The following is an 18,172-nucleotide window of genomic DNA, read 5'->3' as shown; positions in this document are numbered from 1 at the left end:
TCCATCTGTAATGGGAGTTTTCCTCATGAAAAACACTTCTCTGCTCATAGAAGAAGAATAAATAAATCCGAGCTCTAGGAGCTCCTTGGCTCTTAGCCAAAATGAAACATATTCAGAATTTCAAGATGATCCGACATAAATGAATCCAAAACATTCATAGTTCGATAGAGAAAAAAATATTTATATTAGTATAGCACTAAAATCATATGAAATTATATATAAAATTGAATTGTCTTAGTAAAAAATATATGGAATAAATTGACAGAGGAGACAAAGTGTCACAACCTGTACATTTACATTACATTACCGGTACATTCACATACTTCTAGTTCACATGTAGGCTACATAACTATACCATGTTACATATTTCTTGCTATAAACAAGTTGCGGACGCATTTTAAACTAATATGTCCATCCTCGGCACTTCGAGCAACTACGGTACCTACGTATTCATAAATTCATTTCTGTATAATTCATCACTGCAGAACACACGAGTATGAAATATTATCAAATTTGGATCCTATTGAAATAATCAGTTTCTGGGCTGTTTCAAAAGAAAATATGAATATTTATGGGAATAGACACAAAAAATCACACTCAATAATTAATAGTACTGCAATTTATTTTTTTACAATATAATGTAATTGAGTATTCCTATCAAACAACAACATTTATTGATTAGTAGAAGTGAATTATTAAACATATTACTAGATTATTAGAAACAGTTCTCCATAGGAAAATGAAATTAACATTTTGTTATATTCTGAGACATTTTCAAGGAGTGATAACCAGAATATAACCCTCTCAAGTAATCCAAAGTATCTGGAATCTGAATGCACTAAAGAATTCTAGAGTTTGGATACATCAAGAATCACCCCCCTTACGTTATAAGGTTTACGGTGGCTCCATCATAGTTTGAACGAATTATATTCTTAATTTCACTCACTTGTAGAATAATTTTAAATTATTGTTCTGTTTATATTACTAAGAAAAAAAATTGCTTGAACTTAGTATTATCTCATTACAATGAAACTACTAAAAGTGGATTTTCAACTCATTCTTGGTGTGGTAGTTTTATACTACTTATAGGCCTAATATCCATACTGTGTTACAATATTTGAAGTTTCATTTTATTTGCTATATGATTCTGATAAAATGAAATCAATTCACTCCATTTATTCAATTTTTCGCTTGAATTTCTAAACAATTCGTTCGATTGGTAACGCTCTTTTTTATTTCATATTTTCTCATAAAACATTGATGTATTGATAGTAAAATTGAATTGATAATATTTTCAATTGTATCACACAAACACTCATGAAACTCATAATTATATATCATCAAGTAGCTAAGACTTACAGAAAATTATCAAATAATTCTAGAAGAGAGAATGTGACAGGTACAAATTGTGCTGGTTATACAATACTAAATTCTGATCACTTCATGAAATCAATAATGATCCCAACATTCTCTAATTGTTTTGTGAATAGGAAGTGAGGTTTGAATTTTAAAAGAATTATAACTTCAATAAATTTTTTCAAGAGACCTGAGGTTAGTTATAGAATTGCTTTTTACAACTGAATAATGAATTAATCAGATTAGTGAATCAATATTTCCAGTTATTCAAGGATTTTCATTCAAAAGCGTCAATCAGTTGAGCTGTTTTGATGATCCATTTATAGAAGTATTCATGTAGTTCCATGATTATGTTCTACACGATGGTAATAAGTTAATCATTATATTAACAATAAATTTAAAATTCATTGCGTAAAATTTTCCGCTGTATGTGGTCTCCTATCAAGCTGGGCTCACCGCTACCATCATAGCGCATAATTGGTTTTCCTTCTCTGTTAATCAAGAATTTTTCAAAATTCCATCTGATGTCCCAGTTCTTTATCGGCTCGTAGAACAAGTCCTTCGTATCAGCATAGCCATCTCGTGTGGGTGGACAGTATTTCTGTAAAGAAACAACAGTACTTGAATCAACAAATAACAATTACATCTTATTTTTTGAAGATCAAGCGTTGCTTGGTCAAGCAGCAGTACTTGAATTGAAAACAAAATCTAGCAATAATATGAAAGCCATACGAATTTACTTTTCATTTGAAAACTGGGGGAGTGTATATATTAAGCTACAAAATGCAGATCACTTTGACTCATTAGCATTCTAAGCCATTCCATAAATTTATTTATGGAACATAAATAAATTACAGTACTTATTCAGTCTTTGACAGAATAAAAATTTGATACAGAGACAGTACCAATATCATAGCTTGTTTCTAATAAACTCCAATACGGTAACTCATATTCTTAGGAGGATAAATAAATTCATAATACAAAAAAGTAATAATATATAGGCCTAACTCAATTTGAACAAAACTGCCACAGTACTTGCCAATATCAATTCAACAGGTTGAATGTGTTAACTGTTGAACCTTACACAAAACTGTTAAGCCTTTTACGATGTGAAAGGGTAGAAGATGACCTAAGAGTATTGACAAAAAAGCTAAGCACGATTAAAGATTAAACAACTAGAGGTGCAGACTGGTTCATTACCTAGTCTGAGAATGGGTATTGTCTCTTGTGTGTTATTACTTTGTAGGCTGTATTAAATTTTCACGTATTAATTAAAAAATTTAAAGTAAAATAGATTATAATTATTTGCAGTACTTACTAAAAACAATATTAACGTATGTTATGTAATGATGATTTTCAATTTTTTTTCAAAATGATGTTTACCTTGAGGAAGGTGTAGAGTGGATGCTCTTTGTGACCGTTCGTGTCAATTTTTGAAAAGAGTTGGAAGTTAGGGACAAATCCATTTCCGGGACGTACCATGGTGACTCCATTCCAAATTTCGGTAGCGTTGGCACCAGGCTCTTGCTGGAATATCGAAAAAAGTAAATTGAAAAAATCATATTCTTGAAAAACAATACTTGTTCAAAAAAATGTGTGATATTCTATTCATTACCTATAAATGCATATTACATATGTAAATGATAGATGGTATTAGAAATGAGTTCTATTTATTTATTTGTGGATACAATTATTACAAATCTTATAAATATGATCGGAAACGAACAACAGGCTTGGCCCAAAACTATTCTATTTCCAAATTTTGATAATTAATAAAATGTGCAAAAATATATAAATAATAAGTTTTATATTAATAATAATAAGTTATCTATAGTAAGTTTTGGATGGCATTAGGCCTACATAATAAAAAACGCACTTTCGTTTTCCCAACTTGCTGAGAAATACTTGAATAATGCGGGGTAATCGCAAAGTTGGACAGGTACTTTTTTTGATAGAAATTACTCCTGATGAGAACTTTCCAACTGTTGCAATCTTTCTAGCATACGTGTTTGTTGTTAGCACAAACATCTTATATGGATCTTATTTATCTCTTTTCTGTATAGAAAAGGGTACTGAGATTTTTATTTTTCTTTCTATTTATCTTATATGGAATACAAAATTATTATAGCCTATTTATGATTAAGATTATAAGAATTCCGAATTTGAAAAAGAATGCCTAGCGTTTTTAAAAAAAGTGAATGCAAAAATTATCAAATAACAAACGATAATTTCAAGTTAGTTTTCCTCAAGTTCGGTATTCGCAAAAATAGAAAATAGAAAAGAGTAATGGGAGAGTGAGAGTTGGTTGGGCAATCCAACTTACAATTTCCATATTATAATTAAAATTTCACTTTGAACTTATATAGACAATATCTCTTGAAAGATATTGTATAACAGGTACAAGTCAATAGCAACCTATTCAGTACAAGTATTATTCTACACATAAAGAACAATAATTAATATATAACTATATATATTTTATAACAGGAAGACTAACGTACACTGATATAGTGATAGGTACGTATTCTATTTGATTCAGGAGCAATTTTTATGTAAATTTCAAAGTATCTATGTAAATCAATATGACAATGATGAAACATATTTTGTAAGATTCAGTGGGTTTTCAGAAAAATAGCGTGTTTTTTCATCAGGCTACCATATAATTTTCAAAGATTGTTCAAACAACGATTTGTAATTTAATTTCTTACAATTTTATGAAATTGATCAGTAATTACATTAGAGTATTTTCTTCTCCATGAGAACTCAGTTGTAAATTATCAGCATAATTTAACTCTAATACAGTCCTAATTTTATTATGCATTCCTCATGATAATACAAAATTATGAAGAATCATGTCTTAATGCTGGAAAAATACCAATAGCTGAATTATTCTACAAAATAATCTTGCAATTTCAATCAGTAGTTACCGTACCTTATTTGATACTAATAACAATTTTATCTTCCCACTCGGTCCACTCCTTATTATTAGGCTGTTCTATTTAGGCCTACTTCTATCTTCTACTTTCAAAAAGAATACTTTTTTACAATTACATTGTCAAATTGACCATCAACAGAAAAATCAATACAGTAATATTATTGCGGATTTTTTCCAGCACAGAACATACGGTACTGATTTATACAGAGTTGGTGGAAATTACGGAAACGGCTTAGTATTTTTTTCAAGAATAGTTTGGCAGAAGGGTTTTCTGTTGCTTTAACATTTTTGTCCGTCATATTGGAACCGCCATTTTGAATCCAAATTCTCTTTTTCTCAATGGGAAGGTGGTCATATGATGCATGATTTTTGATTTTATGATACAGAATCTCAAAAGAAAATGAATGGCGAAAACCGCACATCGATATCTCAACGCGTTCCAAAGTTATTCACATTCAAAGATACTAATAAGTCTTACAAAAATGAAATAAATTAGTACTAGGCTACATGCATTGAAAATCTGACTGATTAAACTTTTCTGATCAGTCTTAAATATGTTATTAGATGTTGTAATAGGAAAGTGTTCACCAACGGAAAGTAAAATTTGATACCGTGTAGTTGGGATTTTCTATGTACCGTACTCATTTATTTCATTTTTGTATGATTTATAAGTATCTTTGAATGTGAATAACTTTGAAACGGTTTGAGATATCGATGTACAGTTTTCGCCATTCATCTTCTCATTTCTCATAAAATTCTATACCGAAATCATGCATTATATGCCATAAAAAATTAAGTTGATTCGAAATATGGCGGTTCCAAGATGGTATACTCTTGACCAAACGCCATATAAGTTTTACCTTGTCATTAATGAGTGTTTGGTGTGTTGCAACAAATCACAGATATGCTCTCGTTAAATCAATGTTTATGAGGTTGATTGTTTGGAATGGAGAGAAATCTAATCTAGATATACAAAAATAATACATTATTCTGTTCAGAATACAATTTATTCTATTATTCAAGTAACAACTGTGTAATAAACTACTCCTATTTTGTGAAATACATGGACGTTTAAAAAATAAAAGGTTAATGAAAAATTACGTACATATCCAAACTGATTGCAAGGGAAGCCAAGGACTGCGATGTCATTACCATAGGTGGTTTGTAGTGCATTCAAACCTAGGTAATGTTTGGTGAATGTTCAGTAGGTTGCAACGTTCGCAATTACAACAATCTGCAAGAAATAGATAGTTATAATTAGAATCATTATTCTCTTAATCTGATTGAACTGGTTAAATCAGTGAGTAAAAAACGTAGGTGTCCCTTCATGTAGATTCTCTTTTCTGTGGTTAAATGTAGGATACCAAGTACATGTGGAGTAGCCTAGATACGGTATATTCAATTTTTTAGGAAATAGTTTGAGAAGACTGTTTCTGGATAGTATTAATTCCTTCAAATCTATTGTTGTTAGACTCATTTATATTTACTTTATCAATGTGAATTATCAATATTTTTTACGCGAGAAATTGGAAAAATTAAACAATTCAAAGAGTGGATAGCCTATTAAAAATGGAGTGGAGGTACTGGTACGGTAATAAAAACTTGAAAAACTCAATAGTCATCAATCAATAAAGTAGGCTACCGATATCAATAATCGATGGAATGAAGATAAGATGGTACATTCGTCCACACAAGGTCATGACACCAATGTTATTTCTGGAGCGTGATTCAATACAAGTCTACTCCCTAACCATAACATCTCAATAGGCTATATCAAAATATATGAGCACAATAATATTATATTCCGACTATATTATTTATGTTTCAACACATTAGCTGTTCATCAGCTCAGGTTAACAGCAAAAAACAAACTTTTCAAAAAGCATCAATATATGGCCGCGTGTCCTCTTCCTTTCTTTCAAAATGTAGACCACATATAATGATATGAACATGAGTAGAGTTTCTGAATAAAAGTATACAGTTGAAATACCTTCAGCAAAATATTCTACATCAAGGCGAAACTATAATCAAAGTTTATCATATTTTCATAGACGAAGACATTATCTTTGTGATTGTAGAGACTCAAATGAAACTGTTTAAATTTAGGTACTTATAATACACATTCAAATATTTCTGAATTATTTATGTGTGGAAGAATAATGAAAGAAATATTAAAATCAAAGTGAGTACTTTGTATTTGTATTCATTTTCACGTAATTTCTAACACAAAAAATATAATATATCAAAATTCTCTATAATAATGGACAATAAATATTGAAACACCTATGGTGTTATCCTAGTATTATTGAATACTCACTTCAATCTCCATAATGATTATTGTAAGCTTCACCTTAGAAGCAATCTTGTGCATTTCTTCAAAGTGTAGTTATTGAATTTTTAGAATGAATAGAGTCTGGTAAGAGGGATTGTAAGTGAAAAGCCATGTTCCACAAATATATTAATCAAATTGAAATATAAAAATTGTTATAATGTGAATTGATCTTCGTACAAGCCTGAAGATTATGTGGGCAGCACCCTCTGCAAGAAAATCTTGAAAAGACAATAATTTTTGGTGTAATCTTTTGCAGAAATAATCAAATGTAATTTCACTATGGAATGTGATCGATACAGTCATCTATTATTTTCCAGATGAGATGAGTCACAAAAAACCAGCAATAATTTTTCAAAATGAAAAGTTTGAGCAAAATGGTTTTAGGATACCTTTCCCCTGTAATCGGACAGACTAATGTTGCGAGTCTTCCAGAGGTCTTGGGCCACAAAGTCATAGATGCTCTCATTGGTGCGGATCGGCACACACTCCCTGGAGGGGATGCGCTGCACCTTGGTCGCCCCTGCACCCGCTGCGGATAGCCACAACACTGCCAAGCTCGCCACCACAGCATTCGCGGCTGCCATCTCACCTAACATAAATTATTAAACAATTTATAACTAAATTTACCTTATTGGAAAACGACTCAAGAACTTCATCATGAAATGAAATCTTATCTACGGTATTATTATTATATCTTAAAATTGTTTGATTTTCGACATTAATCTATATAATATGCCGATAATAGTTAATATATTAATCTATATAAGTCCAGTCACCATGTAACTTACTTTTCGTTGGAAAAAACTCCGAACACTCTAATTTTGTTGTGCAATTATTGTGGAGTATTTGACAGCTTGAATACGAACAGTTAACCTTCTAGCCCTGGAACTTCATGCCAAGTGTTCCAAAACCCTCAAATTATCGGTTCTTTCTCAAGTTTTCTACAATTTTTGCCAAATCAAGTATCGATTGGAAAAAAATACTCTCGCCTTTTTTTAGATACTAATAAAAAATCGAAATGAAATGATTCGGAGCTCTCTATCTCGTTTGACTCATGAGAGTTGATTATTTTTTAGATTTTCAATGCAGGCTGCTCATTTATTTCATTTTTTATGATTTAGGCTATCTGTATCTTTGAATGTGAATAACTTTGGAACACGATGAGATATCGATGTGCGGTTTTCACATTTATTTTCTTTTGAAATTTTGTATCGGAATCATGTATTACATGGCCACCTTGCGATTTGAAAAAAATAAGTTGAATTCAAAATGGCGGATCTAAGATGGCAGATCAGATTTTTGAAGCCATAGAAAAGTTTTCTATTCAAATAGGATCCCCAATCAATCCAATTGCCAAATTATCCTTGTAACAGAAATATTATGCTGTTCCTATATTAGGCTACAAATACATAGAAAAGCAAATCCCTTCCAAAAAGGGATTTCGTAAAGCTGCGTTTACACCAAAGTTATTAACAAAATGTTTATTTTTCCGTCCTTATAGATTCTATAAGATTGAACGGAACTTGACAAACACATGTTCATCATGTTATTTTTAATCTAATAGAATCTATAAGGATGGAGAAATGAACGTTTTGTCAATAACTTTGGTGTAAACGCAGCTTAAGAACATAAACCTCACTACGCTCGGTTATCATCCTGATCCTATCTCTGCATGATCAAGCCGGGGGTACAGGGGCCGGAGCCCCCCCCCCTGGCTAAACGGATAAGGCAAGCGAAGCGAGCCTGCCGGCTAGTAATATAATAAATTAAAGAATTGGCTTATACACGTAAAGGATAGGAGATTCACGAATGACGCATCATTACGTCTGAACTACTGGACTGATTAACTTGAAATTTTGCATATAGATTCTCAATTTACCAAGGGTGGTTATGGGCTTATTTTAAATTAGCTATTCAAGATTGCACTAGGTCAAATTTTCAGTTTGTCAAGTTTTCAATTAGACCCTTGCGGAGCACGGGTTATCAGCTAGTTTGTATAAAATTCTAGGAGAGTATAAAGTTACATTACATAGAGCCATGTATTGCTGAGGAAGACCAATCAAATCAATCACCACGTGATCTTGGTTGCCTATGTCTATATGGAATCTTCTTCTATATATATAAAAGCAAAATGGCACTCACTCACTCACTCACTCACCGGACCAAAAACGTTCAAATTTGGTAGGTATGTTCAGTTGGCCCTTTAGAGGCGCACTAAGAAATCTTTTGGCAATATTTCAACTCTAAGGGTTGTTTTTAAGGGTTTAAAGTTCGTCTTTTAGCATGTATATTCTTCTTCTCCCAATCTCTCAATTATAATTGAAATTTCCATATCATATGTTACTATAGAACTATAATCTAGATAGAGTACCTCTTTGAAACAGTTGTTAACTGGCAACTAAATTAATAATTTTGTCAGGTTGGCATTAAGTTGAGTTGTCTTTGTTAGGTTGGCACCAAGTTGAAGATTTAAATGCATTTATAGCGAAAAAATATTGATTGGGCACTGCTACTTCAATCCTGGGAATATTATATTACTAGCAGTCAGGCTCGCTTCGCTTGCCATATCCGTTTAGTCTGGACCCCCGACTGGATTGTCCTAACATATGATAAAAATGCAGGCTAGCGAAGCGAGCCTGCTGATCTCATTCTTGGACGATCCAGCCGGGGGTCCAGGGGGCGGAGTCCCCTTGCTAGACGGATACGGCGAGCGAAGCGAGCCTGACGGCTAGTTATATATAAAAGCAAAATGGCACTCACTGACTGACTGACTCACTCACTCACTCACTCGCAGAACTAAAAATCTACCGGACCAAAAACGTTCAAATTTGGTAGGTATGTTCAGTTGGCCCTTTAGAGGCGCACTAAGAAATCTTTTGGCAATATTTTAACTCTAAGGGATGTTTTTAAGGGTTTAAAGTTCTTCTTTTAGCATGTATATTCTTCTTCTCCCAATCCCTTAATTATAATTGAAATTTCCATATGTTACTATAGAACTATAATCTAGATAGAGTACCTCTTCGAAACAGTTGGCATTAAGGCATTAAGTTGAGTTGACTTTGTTAGGTTGGCACCAAGTTGAAGATTTAAATGCATTTATCGCGGAAAAATTGATTGGGCACTGCTACTTCAATCCTGGGAATATTATATTACTAGCCATCAGGCTCGCTTCGCTCGCCATATCCGTTTAGCCAGACGTTTAGTCTGGTTCACCGACTGGATTGTCCTAACATATGATAAAAATGCTCAAATGAAAAATGCAGGCGAGCGAAGCGATCCTGCTGATCTCATTCTTGGACGATCCAGTCGGGGGTCCAGGGGGCGGAGCCCCCTGGCTAGACGGATATGGCGAGCGAAGCGAACCTGACGGCTAGTAGAAAATAGGAATAATTTTGAAAGCACAAATGAAACAATATGAACATGCCGTCTGATTTCTCTTATCTTAAGAATGAGACAACGACGATTGAAACTCTTAATTATATTTCTGATAATAATTTTTACCACACCTATTGTTTCTTATGTTTCATTTATTTGTAAGCGTAGAATTCAATCAAGATAAAAATAAAAATGTTCTAATGATCTTCATCATAAAACAAAATTTTTAGTTTAATTAAGAAATTATAAAGAGTAAGAAATTTTTCAACACCTTTTATACTACCTATTTTTTCGGTTCGCTCCAACAGCGAATTTACCGTACACTTATTCATACCTTACTGAAACTTATCCCAATTCAAGTTGAAAATTATTTATTTATTTATTTATTTATTTATTCTTACAAAAATCTAGGAGTGCAACAGGCATAACAGCCCAAAACGCACTCATGAATACAGGAAATACATTATAAAAAATTATTACAAAAAAATAGATATATATAAATACTACAAAATTAATAAAAGAGAATGTTTAAATGGTACATGTGAAAAACAGAAAAGAAAAATAGTATAATAGCTACTCTGAAAAAGAAAAGAACAATGTTAAAGGTAAATGATAAAATTTGAATTTTGATTATTCAATAAGGTCAATCATAACCACATAAAATAACAACATATAACCTACGTATTACATATGGTTCTAAGAGAAGTGATAAAATAACTAGACAAAAAGGGATCAAAAGGGAAGTGGAAAAAATATTAAAAGTTAGTTAGTGGAAAAAGGGTGACCATGGAGAGAACAAAAAAAGGCCATTGTGAACCAGAGTAAATTAAGAACAACAGGTCTATATTACTCTTCAATTGAAGAATGGCGAGATCCACCTGACCATCACAGCAGAGGAATATACGAGGAATACGATTCATTGGTGAGTAATAATGACCAACCGTGTTACATCTACAGATTGAGAACTCTTGCCGATTACGATTATTGAAGACAGGAACCTTAAAATTCAGCCTTGCCAACAGATTAGGACTGCTCACGGAACCGTTCACAAGACCATAGAGGAATAAACAAGAAAGTACCTTCCGTCTGGATGCCAAAGTCTCAAAGCCGAACATGCTGCGCAACACACCAGTTGGAAACCCCAAAGGACAAGGACGATTCTGTTTTCTACAAAATAACAATCTCAAAAATTTATTCTGAACAATTTCAATCTCATGTATCAGACCCACCAGATGGGGATCCCAGACCACCGCGCAATATTCAAGCAAGCTCCGAACAAGGCTAGGAAAGAGAGCCATCAAGCCTTCAACATCTCTAAACCCAGCCGTAGATCTCATGATGAAACCCAGCATCCTATTAGCCCTACCAACCAAAGAATGGACATGGGGAGCAAAACTCAGAGAAGAATCAAACAATACACCCAGATCCTTGAAAATATCGACTCTAGAGAGTTGAAAGCCGTTAATTCTATAATTGAAAATAGGATAATTCAGCTTACGAGTGAAGACCATAAATTTACATTTGCCAACATTGAGATCGAGGCCGTTATCCGTGCACCACCCCGAGACAGAATCCAGGTCACTTTGCAGCAGAACAGAGTCATTATGGCAATCAATCCTCCTGTAGATCTTCAAGTCATCAGCAAACATCAAACAATTGGATTGCAACAGGCAGCCAGGTAGGTCATTAATAAACATTAAGAACAACAAAGGACCCAAATTACTACCCTGAGGCACACCAGAAGAACTGACATAAGTGCTAGATTTCAAATTCAAGACAGAAACATAATTAAGACGATCACTCAGGTAGTCAGAAAAGAAACTAACAAGCTGAGGCACCAAACCAAAACTAGATAATTTGCAAACAAGCCGCTTATGACTGATTCTATCAAAAGCCTTGGAAAAGTCAGTGTATACTACATCCACTCTACCCCCAACATCAAGCGCCTCTGAAACATCAGCTGTGAACTCAAGCAAGTTAGTTGTGGTTGAGCGACCCCTCAGGAAACCATGCTGACTATTAGATAAAAAGGGACTAATATGACAAATCACACAATCATAAAGCACTCTCTCAAATACCTTAGCAAAAGGTGACAATTGAGTTATTGGGCGGAAGTTGGATATGTCATTCCTTCTTCCAGACTTAAATATGGGAATGACCTTACCAATTTTCCATCTGGTGGGGAACACTGAAGACCTCAAGGACAGATCAAAGATGAACTTCATGGGAGGACCCAGTATTTCAGCACAACCCTTTACAATAAATGGAGGAACATTGTCAGGGCCACAGCCAGAACTAGGTCTCAGATTACCAATTGCTGCCAATATTGTACTCAGGTCAATAGAACCAATTGAAAGGGAAGGGATATTAATTCCAGGATTGATGTTGCCATCGTCGACATCAGCCAAGTGTGTGTCATCAGAAAAAACTGAAGAAAAATATTGAGCAAAGCCATTCGGCAAATCATGCAAACCAAAAACCTGGTCACCCAAATGCATACCTTCATGAGTAGAGCCATTAGTTCTCCTTGAGTTGACAAAACCCCAAAAGCTCTTGACATCACTTTTGATACCCGACTCCACCCTGGATATATAGTTACTATATTGCCGAGCAATCAACTGCTTGACCCGAGTTCTCAAGCTTTTAAATTGTTCCAAGTGGTATAAAGAGAAACTCTTCTTTTTAGCACACCTATCCTTCCTTTTCATTAATCCTATTATTTCAGCATTAAACCATGGTGGATATTTAGTGCCTCCCGGCCTGACCCTCCTCTTTGGCACACAATTATCAAAGCACTCATAGATGAAGTTGTAAAATATATCAACAGCTTCATCCACACCAGAAGAATTATAAATGAGTTCCCAATGACAATCTCTCAACTGAGTATAAAGCATGAGATAGTCCGCCCTCCTGAAGTCATACAGTTCAATACAATTCGAACGGGAATTAGGAAATGTGGACAACATCTGAACTGTAATGACAAGCGATGGATGGTGAGCATCCTCTGAACCAGGAAATAATCACAACGCTCGACATTAATGTCAATGCTGGAAAAGACCAAGTCCAAGATACGATTATTACAATTAAGAACTGTATTACAGAGAGCCAGCTCATAAAAGTTAACGAAAGAGGCCAATCTTCTGGCAGAAGGAGAGCCCAGCTCCAAACAATACCTATCATTGGTAATTTCAGGTAAGTTAAAATCCCCCAAAAAGATCAACTTATCACCAATAGCTGCATAACAAGATTCCAGGTGACTCAAATAGGTATCGAAGTACTGAAAGCTAGAAGAGCAAGGAATGTAAACAGCGATTACTGTATGGCTAACACCCTCAAAGTTGATATTGACACCAAGACTCTCGTACGGATCAAGAGTTAAACAGGGACATAGATTAGAGCGAACCCTACGATTAACAGCAATCAGGACCCCACCGCCCATACCTTGTGGCCTATCTCTCCGATAAATAATATAGGAGTCGGTGAACAACTCACTGTCCATGATTCCATTACACAACCACGTCTCAGTGATAACAATAACATCATAATCAGAAGCCAGGAGTGAAGTCAGAAATGAGTGTGTCTTTGTCCTCAAACCTCTAACATTTTGATAGTATATTGATAAATATTTATGCTGCTCATTCACTCTCTCCATGACAGTAACAATTTTTAATAAATAGAAGAAAAACAAATAGAATGATTGGATGGTAATAGTACTATTAAAATTGAAAGTACAAATTAAAATAGAATAAAAACAGTTAAGATATGGAATAAGATGAACGGATAAACCCATTCCGCACTCATCACCGATAATTAGTAAACAAAACTAAACTAAATCTAGACAAACAACCAAAAATGAATTCCAAAATAAACAGAAGGAATGGATGAGAAAAAAAAACAAAATAAAGCAAGGGTTTGCTGACCCAAAAATAAATAGCTTGATAGATAGAAACTCAGTGATAACTAAGTACCCCAAACCATGTACACTCTCTCATACTCCTTTCCTCGCTCACTCACACACACACACACACACACACACACACACACACACACACACACACACACACACACACACACACACACACACACACACACACACACACACACACACACACACACACACAAACTCACAACCAGACATAGCTAGCGCTCAATAGAAAAATATTTAAATCATGCAGAATTCAAAAAATAAAAAAGACAAAAATTTCAGTACGGTATTTAATTATTCATTGTTAATGCAGAAGATGAAGGAAGAGGCAATAGTAATAAACAAAATTGTAAAGCGAGAAACGAGAGAAAACTTATAGGAGTCAAAACAAGCCAGTCAAGATAACACTGAATGAAATGATAGAGATAGTGATTGTACGCAATTACGAGTTCAGCTATTCAACAAGTGCATAATAGTGGTGTTAATTCATTCAATGCACGAGACAAACTAATTTAAAAAATCGTTCACCTGCAACTGCATATTCATTAGCATGGAAGAAAATTAATGAAGAGATCCACTAAATATGCACATAATATGAATAACGAGATATAAAAACTGCTGAACAATAAGAATAATCATTCAAAATAATTCACTCAATGCACGAAATCAAACCGATTGTTAAAACCATTCACCTCCAACTGCATGTTCACTCTCATAAGCATAGAAAAAAAAAATTAATGAGGGGATCCACTAAATATGTGCATAAAATAGGCTTAATTATATAAGATATATAAAAACTGATAAATAATGAGAACTTTCATTCAAAATAATTCATTAATGCATGCGTTATGAATTATAATTCATAGCACATTGGATTTGATTTTAATGGGCGATTTATTGTATTCTAGACAAGCTCATAATCATAATTATTACATGAATTGTCTTGAAGAGAGCACACAGTTCATAGAACTATATATAAATGAGCCTACAGTACAGTATTGAAAGTACCGTACATGTCAAATTAGTCAAGTTGAACTACTTTCTTGACATTTTAAAATCTCACAATCATAATGCATCGTTGAGGTAGCTAGTTGATGTATATGACAGCTTCAAGATTAAATAATGACAGTTTGCTATGTCAAAAAAGAAGCACATGAATGACAAAAATAGTTTACTTCTAGGTGAAAAATTTAGCACTAGCTATTTAAAAACGTTCTATAGACCCAAGAGTAAGGTAGATTTTAAAATTATCCTAGAAAATTGTATTCTTCACATGGTACCTATCATCTCTCAATAAGCATTTGTTTGGTTGATTACCGTAACATGAGTTCGGATTTTTAATGTGGATGGAATCATTCTATCATAAAAGAGAGAGCGTACATCACATTTTTGATTAACTGTCAATAAAGCATGTGGACGTTATTATTAAATGCTCCTGGCTATGCATGTGGCTATAGATTTGGATAGAAAGCAGGAAAACAATAGGTCTTTTGAATTCAATCAAGTTACAGTAGAGGCTTCAAAGATAAGTTTAGATCAATTATTCATGTGAACTCATTTTCAAAGAATATGAGAGGTGTGGCAATGATATAATAATATGTAATCATCCACAATTATTATTCTTCACGAAGCCTGGAACCTATGAGATTTATTCTTTTTAATCTAAACTGTCCACTATTTCACTATACTCACAATAGCTAAGCTTATAGTGTAGGTTGATTACAGTAGTCAATCAGCTCTGACTTCTAATAAAGCCAATGATAGCTTACAATGTAGCTTTACAAAAGATTAGTCAACTAGTGGATCACCTTGAAAAAGACGTACGATAATAGTTTCTTAGAACTTGGAGCTACCGTGATCAGAAATCATTTCTTTTATTCACTCTTCAATATAGGTTTAAATCATATGCAGGTTGAATGATAAGTTTTGTGTAGTTATATTACAGTTGACTAGATTTAACTGATGATAAATCAAATTTTCAACTTTTCAATTAAGTAAATTCTTCAATATTAATAAATTCTCGAATGATGTTTTCCATCACGAACTACTTTACTATTCAATAGAATGAGTTGCAGTGGAAAAATATTGAATAAATTCATTTATTGGAGAAATTTGACTGCTAGTTGTTCTATATATTTTAATCCTTTTTTATACATATCCACAAATATAAGGAATTAGTTTTAATTGTGAGTCTTGTTTTTTGTTGTTGATTATAGCCTGGCCTGGTTATCAATGAGGCCACTCATTCCACAGTTTTTCGTCTACCACAATAAAAAAGTACCTAAAGTAGTAGTATTTTTCCCATAAATAACAATTACTTATGTCCAATCCTTTATAATATAATATGGAAATTCTAATTTAAGAATAGTAGTGTGACTTGACATCTGATTGAAATTTAGCCTACCATTGCAAAATTAATGTATCAACACGATTCTAAGAACTGCAATGAAAAGACAGTACGGTAGGCCTACTTACTAATACAACAGTACTTATATTGTGATAAGTTAAGAATTATTGTGTATTCAATGAATGCATCAAATAAATAAATATTTATTCGGATCATAAGTTATACGGTGTATTATTTTTCAAAAGATAACGATATTATAATTTGTATTCTAAGCTTTTTTAGAGTTCGGAAACACCCTTCAGAGAAACTTGCAAGCATCTACAATAAGGAAAACTAACAGCCCCCCTATTGGAAAAAACCAGCAAATTAAAACATTTTCAAAATAATTGAAATCCATCCTTATTTGTACTTTGTTGTCTACTGATCAGTTGACACTACTTCTATAAAGCATGTAGCATGCACAACAATATATTAGATATTATTAAAAACCAAGATTCACAATTTTGCACGTTAGTGTATATTATATTTTGGCTCACTGAATCGCTTTTATTATTGATTTTGATATTGCTATGACGAGTACCGTAATGAGATGAAATATTAAATACTTACAGACAGCCTAAGCTGTATTTTCGACAATTAATTCACTGATACGCAATAGCTGTCAGGGCTTTCTCAACAATGATTTTTAGTTATCAAACGGACTCAGAGAGTCCAACTGGCACGCGATAATAGACTATCACTGTCCAATGCACTGTGCACTGTGCACTGACTGGCAACTGGCACTCACACACACTGGGCTGAGCAAGCAGGATGTAATGTTGTTTTGTTCATTTTTCGCGTCTCCCTCTCATGTCTATAATGACATTCACTTCAAACTGTCAGCATTGCTTGAATAGGACGCATTGATGTCATTCCTGAAGAATGCTGAAAGTATGAAGTGAATCTTGGCGTTGGCGTTATGCAACGAATGTCCTTAACCCCTTCCCCCTCCTCATAGGTCAGTCCTCAACAGTCAACAAGGTACTGCTCTTACTACTCCGTACTCCTCCAAATCTTCCACCTCCACCTTCTCGTCATCCTCTTTATTAGCCAGGGTACAACCTTCACAGTTCGCGCTCTCAGCTTTCCATTCCATGGTGGGATTCAAATTAAACTGTCAAGATTTGTTGAATGAGAAGAATTTATGTTTATAAATTAATGCAATGATGGACTGAAGAAACTATTCTATTCATCGAGAAAATATTTTCTATTTTATTAACCTTTATAATATAAATGCACTGATAAGCTATATTAGTCCAGTCACTATATATACATTGGTACATGCAATTTATATTGTAGCTCTGATTTTTTAATATATTATTTGGGTACATAAGAGAAGTCCAGAACCAATTTCTTCATGAAAAATTTCCTTGTGCTAGATACAGAGTGGCCCAAAAACCTCGTATTTTCGGCTTATTTTCCAGTTTTCATCTATTTCTGCTAAATCTCGTAATCGGATAGAAAAATTTGCTTCCGCCTTTTTTTTAGATTATAAAATTCTGAATAAAATGAGATCATTCGGAACTCTCTATCCTCATTGAGTACTGAGTTATGATATTTCAAAAATGAGTGAAATTTGAAGAAAAAATCAATTTTGATGAATTTTAGTTTTTGATCAACAATATCTACCGATTGTTACCATTCAGATGTATAATTCAAAATCCCTCTGGGCGTATTTTTGTGCTCTACAATCTGAGATCAGGTAGAGCGCTCTATCTCTTACAGATTTCCAGGTACACCTGACAACAATGCTCCTTGTATTATGAAAAACAGGTGATTTTCAGCTTCAACCATCACCAACTACATTGTCCTCACATTGATATTTCGCACAATGACATGAGTTCATGAGATTATGTTCTATGA

At 33.6% G+C, this 18,172-nt stretch overlaps 1 protein-coding gene across 1 annotated transcript; it reads right to left on the bottom strand.

Moving 5' to 3' along the window:
- Positions 1–601: 601 nt before the first annotated feature.
- LOC111043731 (epididymal secretory glutathione peroxidase) lies at positions 602–17,405 on the bottom strand. Its single transcript, XM_039420141.1, has 7 exons — positions 17,295–17,405; positions 11,518–11,626; positions 7,013–7,212; positions 6,282–6,312; positions 5,397–5,470; positions 2,740–2,883; positions 602–1,957 (listed from the first exon to the last, which is right to left on the bottom strand). The coding sequence occupies exons 1-7, from the start codon at positions 17,403–17,405 to the stop codon at positions 1,754–1,756; spliced, it is 873 nt and encodes a 290-aa protein (XP_039276075.1). The 3' UTR covers positions 602–1,753.
- Between the last annotated feature and the right edge of the window lie 767 nt (positions 17,406–18,172).

This window comes from Nilaparvata lugens, chromosome 2, assembly GCF_014356525.2.
Source record: "Nilaparvata lugens isolate BPH chromosome 2, ASM1435652v1, whole genome shotgun sequence".
NCBI classification, from domain to species: Eukaryota; Metazoa; Arthropoda; class Insecta; order Hemiptera; family Delphacidae; genus Nilaparvata; species Nilaparvata lugens.
Note: the sequence above shows the minus strand (reverse complement) of the source record. Positions and strands in the feature narration are given on the sequence as shown.